This window comes from Triticum dicoccoides, chromosome 6B (genome assembly GCF_002162155.2).
Source record: "Triticum dicoccoides isolate Atlit2015 ecotype Zavitan chromosome 6B, WEW_v2.0, whole genome shotgun sequence".
NCBI classification, from domain to species: Eukaryota; Viridiplantae; Streptophyta; class Magnoliopsida; order Poales; family Poaceae; genus Triticum; species Triticum dicoccoides.
In genome coordinates, this window is record NC_041391.1 from 612,384,675 (window position 1) to 612,393,144 (window position 8,470).

Here is an 8,470-nt window from a genome sequence, read left to right on the forward strand (position 1 = left end):
GTCCGATGCAATATTGGTTGGGGGGGAGGGGGTGGGGAAGGGGATTGCCCCCTCGCATATATGTACACACGCGTACAATGCGGAGACCAAAATCTAAATCTTTTTTTTAGAGAAGTTTAGGAGAAAGTATCATGTAGAAACCAAGGTGCATGGAAATCACGTTTAAAGTTCGCCAAAACTCTCAAATTTAAATTTATGTTAGAAAGGTGATGTGATATACACATATCGATCTTGAAGTTTGGACTAGTATTCATCTTAAGGTAATAGGAAACCATATACACGTTGTTGATTTAATTTATTTGTTCATACCTTCCAGCTGAAATTGATTTTGACCTTGAAATTTTAGCTATTTGCAGACCATAACCTTCCCATCATACTGTATTCTAGTGTATTTTATTTTCTAACTTTGAGACAACAATTTTACTTGGTTTTCATCAAAAAAAAATTAACATCAACTTGATTTTCATCAGTTTCTACCATAGCTTAGACAAAATAATAAAATCAAATGTTCGCCCACAGAAGAGGCTTGTGCATTTCATATTTTCCATTTAATTCATTAGATCGGCCGCATGTTTTCAACGCACATCATATAATGCATACCACCTTTACAGCCTACACTCGTCAGCTTCGAGTATGAATCGGTTATCTCCAATACAGATTCAGCATCTAATAACAAGTAAAAATAACACGTCAGCAGTGCCTACTCCCGCAATGTGTGTAAAGCAGAAAAGTGTGATACGGTCACGCTCCCATGATCTCTTGTTGGGAGAATTCGCTGTCCTTTCTGCAGGGCCTGTGTCATCATGTCATATGCTTTCGTTCACGTCTGCACCTTTCCAGATGGGCAAGGGCGCCTCTTGAGCTTCCTCGAAGCACACCAAAACCATCATCTGATCTATACATCCTGTATCTTCTATGCTGCATCTAATGGTACCAAATCCTTTTGATTCGCAGATTTTAATGTTCTGACTTCTAAGGGAAAAGCCACTGCCTATCTTCTCGATCCTGCAAACGGAGGATCCATGTCTCCTGTATTGTCATCGTTGTCGTCGTCGTCGTCGTCGAGGTAATCTACGGGCGATTCTGAAGTGCGCCGTTTTATCCTTTGGAAGATGTCATCGAGAGATTCGGGTGAAGAGGCGTTCGAATGAGGAGCAAATCCTGGATCCTGGCGCAAAGGAGTGAACTTCTTGGCACCCATATTCGCTTTGAAGTTCTGAAAACCATTCTTCACTGAAGCCCATGTTTGGGAGATTCCAGCAGCCGAGCGATTTTCAGAATTCCCTTCTTCAAGCAGAGATGCAGATGTCGACACAGTTTCCTTTTTCACTGGCTTTGTTGCCTGCCGACTCTGATCTCTAACAGATGAATACTTGTTGGAAATCATTTCCCTGTTGTGAATATATTTAGATTGACCGGCTCTTCCATCAACTCTCGAAGAAGTTGTCCCCGCTTTCATCTCCACTGCATCTTCAATCTGTGTATGACATAATAAGGAGATAAAAAGACTAAACCTTTCAAAAGAACAAAGACATATAACTAATAAGATTGGGAAAATATGGTAATTATGCTACAACATCAATGGTACCTTTCCAGATTCAACATCTGTGCTCGCGCCATTGAATCTTGCCAATGGAATAACCTGCTCGCCAACTTTATATCCTTGCTCAATCCAAGATCTCTCTGCAAAGAAAGTAAACTTTGCTTAGGCGGAACATGTTTTCGAAAATAACAAAGGCAGCATTCCACCACAATTTGCAATGAATATACAAAAGATTCTATGATAATGATCAGTTTAATCATCAGATTCCTATTGTAAGCCAGATAGCCCAATATGTTCATTCGCAATAGCATCACACATGCTTTCATTTGCAGAAACAAGAGAACTGAAATCCATGCGGAACTGTGAAAGCTGAAGGGACAAGCAGCTAAAGAAGCAAACAAAAGAACACAACAATACACTACCGAGAAATGAAAGATACCCCATAGAAAAATCTATGCTGATATACTAAAGAGAATGAAGGATATGCCCACACACAAATCAGTCCTAACCTTTTTGCAGAATAATAATTCCAGACGGATCAAAACCATCCATATGTTCTTCTTCACGCTGGAACTTAAACATTTTCCAGCTTCCAAAATAGTCAATCACACGTCCAAAGAAGTTACTAGCAACAAGTAGTGTATAAACAACCATAATTAGTGGGTAGATCCTGTTGAAGCGTCTTCCAAAGAAAGGAACTGCGTCATCTATGTTCCCCATTCTCTGCAACATGCCAACATATGGTCCGTTTAGAGATAAACTAGGTGTTATTTATCTGGTGAACAATAAGCAGTGTAACAAAACTGAAAAACTGGGAAGCATTCCATCTTCAAATGTCAACTTTATTATCCTCACAAACCAGAAGCACATAGCATAAATAACACGAAGAAACTGTCCAACTATTACCTTCTCAAAAGTAGTTTTAACATTACCACCAAGGCGAATGAGATTCAGGAAATTATAAGAAATGGGAGGTGCATATCTTGCAACCATCCTGCAAAATAGCATTCGGTGCACAGCCCAGAATGAGTTGAACGAATTGGACAGGAAGCACACAAAACATAAAAAAGCAGAACAGTATGAACTTACGAACAGATCATAAGCAAACTGACAGAACTTGTTTGCCGTGGAGTCAGAGAATAAAACATTAACATCCCAATCTGAAATAGCGAATAGTATGTGCATATACACATATACATCAAAGGGACAAATGCAGCAACCTGTAAACAAATAGGAAGTATGTAAGATCAGGCAGAATAAGGCTGACGCTACACAATGAATGTACAGCTAGGTGACCCAGACAAGGGCATTCCATTGACTAAGATATAAATTTTATACTGCATAAAATATAACTAATGTCAACCGAGTAAAGAATAGCAAGGCCTGATATACTGAGTCACCTAGAAATAACTATAGTGACTTGTACGTCTGCATGTGTTTAAATAACAAATGGATGACGGATGCACATGATTGGTGTGCAAACAAACTACAAAGCTATCACCAATAACACAATATAGTACACATTGCAGAAAGCAAGAGCCCATAAGTAACAAAACTTCCCTGTAAACTGAACATGTGATACACTTATTTTAGTTTTTAATGAAGCACGCAATTTCTTACCTGGACTAGAACCTCCTGCTTTCCGACAGATTTTACAAGAATGGAAAAAAGTGATAAATCAACACCACCTGGCAGCAAAGTAGCTTCAGCCAACAGTATAGCAGCTGACATGCAGCCGAGAATAACAGCCAGTGCTTTCTGAAGCTGCTTTCTCAGTATACAACGCCAAATGAACTCTGATAATGCAAGAAAGTATCACTGAGTCAGTTCCATCAGTTATTGAGCAAGCCATAAGGCAGTAACTCAAACGTACTAAGAATAATATGTGGGCCTGGAATTTAGACTGTTTCGTCTAGAAACTGATGTTAAGCCATTCTCACTGAGTAATAGATAAAGACAAAAACTAATAAATATAGTTGGTAAAGGTCAGAAGGATTACCCATAGTGTCCAAAAGGGATCCCAGTGTGCCTGACCGACTCTCCCTAAAACTCGATACATATTTCCTGTTTAGACAAAAAGAAACTAAATCAATAATGGTTGTGGTTGGATACATCACAAGGTTTCAGACGAGTATAACAAGTTTGCAGTACATATTAATCAAGGTTTTGCAAACAAATTACTGAGGCATATTTTATAGCTCGTGTTGACATGCACACACATCCATAATGGCAATTGAGATTATTCAGCCCACCAATCAACTATTCTTGGCCAGTACCACACATCACGCATATATATGCTAACATACTAATCAAGCCATTTGTGGAACTATCAACAATCCTGTTTGTACACAGTTTTATCTGTTTTCTGTTTAACCAGGTTAATAAAACCTCCATCATAATGATATGGCATAGCACTTGACATCATTTATTTAACAGAACTGTCAAGTTATTGTAGCTTTGTACAGCATTACAACAAGAAAAGGTTCGCCAACATACAATATCATGAAATATAATTGAGTGAGGCAAAAAAGATGCATTACAGTACCTATAGAAAAGTTTATTGAAATTGTAAGGCTATTTTGTCAAGATTAAAATACTCTGGAGATAACATTTAACCAAAGAATTAACAAACTCACCATCCATTTGCATCACGATGTTCATAATTTTTAATAGTGTCCTCTAGATCAAGAGCTTCCATGACATAAGTCATATATTCACTGTACAATAACAAAAATTAAAGTCAATATTATCAGTTAAAAAGGGACAGCAGAAAACCACGAACGTTATTTCTCTACAAACTAGAATTCCAAGTACCACACTTTGGCATGCCTACAGAAATCTTGCCACACATCTGGAATTTATGACGCTTCGGGCCCAGCTAAACACCCGCCTAACTCAGCATACTTAACTAACTCAAGAATTTTGCCAACTTAGGAAACCTTAGGTTGCCCTTATTATTACCCTTCCAGTTTCCATACAAACAAACTGCATTAGTTATGTACTCCCTCCGTAAAGAAATATAAGAGCGTTCTAGTGATCTAATCGCTCTTATATTTATTTACAGAGGGAGTACCAGATATTACTAAGAGATACACAAAGAGTAATACTATTCCTGGTTGGTTTATTCCACAATACCTTTTACACCGATAGTACTCCTCATGGGCCATCCTAAGCTGACGTCGGAGAGTGGCCATTGTTTTATCATCTGTATCATAGTCCATATCATTTTCGCCTAATCTGCCACCAGAAGGCTTAAAAGATGGGTCATCTCGCAGCTGAAATGTACATACAATCACAAGTTACCATCTTTAATCGCAGTGTTTTAAATTCAACTGCAAATAGTACTAATAATTGCTTTGGTACCATTTGAGCAACCATTCGGTCAATAATATCCATATAAGGTCTTAAGAGATCTCGCTTTGACATTTGATTTGAAGTGGCTTGAGCAACCTGGAAAAGGAACAATACTTCAGCAAATGGCAAGTTGGCAACGAGTACAGATACTATTAAGGATTTAAATGTACTTACAACAATTGCATTTGAATAGTCTTGATGAGCATTATCAAGCTTTACGGCCATCTTGGCAACTCTATGAGAAAGTACTTTTTGGCGGTGAGTCCAGTCTGCGTTTTTCCAAATGTTTCTTGGAATTTCACTCAATCCAAAACCAAGAAGAAAAGCACCAGTCACCAGTCCAAAGGTATTTGAGCAAGCCATTAAAAAGCCCACAAGACCTCCATCCCTGTCAAAAATATTTACTTCAGGTCAAGAGTCAAGACTAAATGGACTGCTCAAATGGCGGCCATTTTGATAAAACTAGTTTGGCAGAACTCAAGGCAACACAAAGGATTAGTGCAATGGCCAATGGAAGTAGTATTTTGCAGTAGTAATGATCACATCATGTTTCTTTACCAATCAAAGCTGACTATCCTAAACATGTAGCTTGTTCAATACGGAAATATCAAAAATGTTTCTGTAAAATATTCCATAAGTTATTGAACGACAGCCATAAAGAAAGAGCTGAAATAACTTAACTAAAATGTAAAAAAATACCAAGATAGTACACAGGGTTATTCACATATCAGGTGACTCATGGAGCATGGAAGCTCAAGTGGAGATTAAAACATACCAAGCTCGATGCATGACTAAAAGCAGTATGAGTCCAAAGAGGCCAATAGCTACCACAATTGAATAAAAGAGCAGGTTCATGTGAATACTAGTTTTTAGCCTTTCTCTAACAGTGAAATCTCCAGCATCTTCATAGCCTTGAATAGTAGGAACTACAGCCCTGTTTAGGGACATAGAAACAAGCCTTGTGTTAGCGATGAAAGTGCCAATGAAAATGACAAGGATAAAATTTACTGCATCCCATGAGAAATTAATATATCAATTGGTAAATAAAGTAGTACCCTGAAAAGCTGAAAAGAACTAGGTTATCATCTGTTCTACTAGAAAGAGAGTGAGCAAGTAAGCAACCTTATAGTAACATCAAAACCTTAAATACCTTGAAACCAAACAGTAAGAAAGTGTCAGGCACATAAGAGAGGGGATGAATTTTCCAGTATTTTGCCATTTACAAACCTTTTTTTTTTCAAGCACAGGCCTAACAAGTTCAGCTGAAGCTGAAACAGTTGCATTGATATGCAAATAATACATTGCTAAATCACTGATCTGGGGACTGATGAAGCAGGATCCAAAAAAATTTGAATTTGGAAAGTAAAGCTGACATTTTACTGTAAGAAACATTTATTATGCTAGGGCATGTGCACCAACAGTAGTCAGTCCTAGAGGCCACTGACAATCAGGAATGTTAACCATGGCAGAAAGCAATGGAAGACATGTTGATGATGATAGTTTCATACCATGTTAGGATAAATGTGCTCCAATAAGACCAGCCCCAAAAGAAGCCAATTCCACCTTTATCAAAGCCAGTTAATGTCTGCAAGTGAGGTGATGTAAGAGTTTAGACCGAATAAGTAAATGAAGATCATTTGCCAGCATAGTGCAAGGATAAAGTTTGCCATAAAGGGCCTGCACTATTTATCTATACCTCTATATAGCGTGCGAATAACTTTAAAAGATGGTCGTTGAATGAAGCCAATCCAACGGTGCAGAGATGGCAAATCCAAGCACTACTTGCCGTTGGATATCATCTACATTCCACCAGATTCTGCCGCATGTACAATCTAAAAGACTCCATGGTTGAACTTAAGCATAATGCACAAATCTCAAAACACAAGCACTTCTCCTTTGTTCTAGAATCTTCCGTATCATAATTGCCCAAATTTTTTTTAGATGAATTGCCATTATTTGTTTTTACTTTATGCTTTACGACGCACAATTCCATGAATCTTAAAATAGATTAATTTTTTTACAAAAACTAATTGATTTTGAATGAGATGAACTATAAGAATTAAACGAACATCTACATCATGCATATATGACACAAAGCATACATTCTATAGTGTGGTATTTATTCATAATTTGGTTGCCAAATCTCATGCGTGCAATGCACGTGTACCTTACTAGTATGCTTATGTATATGTTGACATATTCTCTTTTTAACTTTTTAACATTTGTTCGCTTGTGCTTAAAACCATTTAAATAAAGAGGACAGGATTGTTCCATTTGGGCACGGCTTTGCTCCTACAGATGAATACACCAACATGTATGTGAAGCAGTAGAGGGAGGGAGTGGCCCATACCCTAATAAGCATGGCATCAGTGGAGCATGTATGATGTATCTACAAAATATTCAAGGCATGCTAATGTAGCTGACCTAGGATTCTTTCTAGCAAAATATTAAACCTTCTTTATAGACACTTTGCCTGCACCTGATCTCTATGCTTTGTGGAGGTAACCAAATCCATGCTCGGACTGTTTGCAGCTATACTTCTTCTATAGCATTCATTCAGACTGAAGACACATGTGAAGCTGGACTATGTAATCTGAATAAGTGTGTGATTTTGATGCCTGGTTAACATTCCATCTCATCGTTTCGTTCTTTGTTCCCTAGAGCTGACAGTTGCTGCTTGTTGCAGCTGTGTGCTCCGTTCCTAAAGTCATGTAAGCCGTCAACTAGACAGGACAATTTTTTTCCACCTTGTGTCCTATACATTCCTATGAATCTAAATAATGGTGAATCCGTGAATGTCATGTGTGGACTGATGACTTAATCGGCAAGTACCAACACAAACAGCAGGAAAAGTTTATCGAAGGGGGCCAAGGCAAGACAATAGAACATTGCTATGGAAATTATTCACAGTGGGTAAAATAGTGCAGAGAGAGACTTCTCAGAAGCTAATTGGAGTCAAGCAGAGAGCAGACCATACACTCAACATATGATGCCAATTTAGCTCGGCCATGTTGTTTATGCTGCATTTCTTAGAACTATGAACTAAATAATTAGTGCTCCCTCCGTAAAGAAATATAAGAGGGAGTAACAAACAGATGTCCTAATACCCTGTCACCTAGACCTCATTCCGGGACCAGAAGCAGCAACTCAAATGTACGATTCGCCAAGCATTCTCCCCTCAAGCACCCGAAACTCCACGCACTAACAGCTTCCCATCAAAATTTATGTCCTAATACCCCAATTCACCCTAATTGGCGCAAAACCAGAGCACGGAATTAGCTCAGCCCGGGGCGGATCTCAGCGCGCCGAGGCACCGACACCGAAACCAGGGGGGATCACGAGCAACTACGAGGATCGTAATCGAGGGGCCGGGCGATGCAGAGGGACGAGAGATCTGACCGTCCAGATGTCGGCGGGGACGAGGATGATGACGGAGAGGGAGCAGAACCAGGCGTAGCCGACGGTGGCTTGGACGTAGCGCGGCACGCCCGGGCCGGCGAAGTAGCGCAGCGTGACGACGACCATGCCCAGCGTCAGGGGCAGCGATATCAGGTAGAAGACCCACATCTCGCC

The 8,470-nt window shown here is 39.2% G+C and overlaps 1 protein-coding gene across 2 annotated transcripts; it reads right to left on the reverse strand.

Moving 5' to 3' along the window:
* Nucleotides 1-496: 496 nt before the first annotated feature.
* Nucleotides 497-8,464, reverse strand: LOC119322356 (LMBR1 domain-containing protein 2 homolog A-like). Of its 2 annotated transcripts, none has more exons than XM_037595855.1 (14): nucleotides 8,297-8,464; nucleotides 6,406-6,482; nucleotides 5,673-5,831; nucleotides 5,072-5,285; nucleotides 4,907-4,993; nucleotides 4,679-4,818; nucleotides 4,180-4,260; nucleotides 3,543-3,607; nucleotides 3,164-3,339; nucleotides 2,633-2,763; nucleotides 2,450-2,537; nucleotides 2,053-2,266; nucleotides 1,589-1,683; nucleotides 497-1,477 (listed from the first exon to the last, which is right to left on the reverse strand). In XM_037595855.1, the coding sequence occupies exons 1-14, from the start codon at nucleotides 8,462-8,464 to the stop codon at nucleotides 992-994; spliced, it is 2,181 nt and encodes a 726-aa protein (XP_037451752.1). In that variant the 3' UTR covers nucleotides 497-991. The 2 variants fall into 2 exon arrangements, with proteins under 2 accessions (XP_037451752.1, XP_037451753.1); XM_037595856.1 differs by lacking the exon at nucleotides 8,297-8,464 and adding an exon at nucleotides 6,594-6,718.
* Between the last annotated feature and the right edge of the window lie 6 nt (nucleotides 8,465-8,470).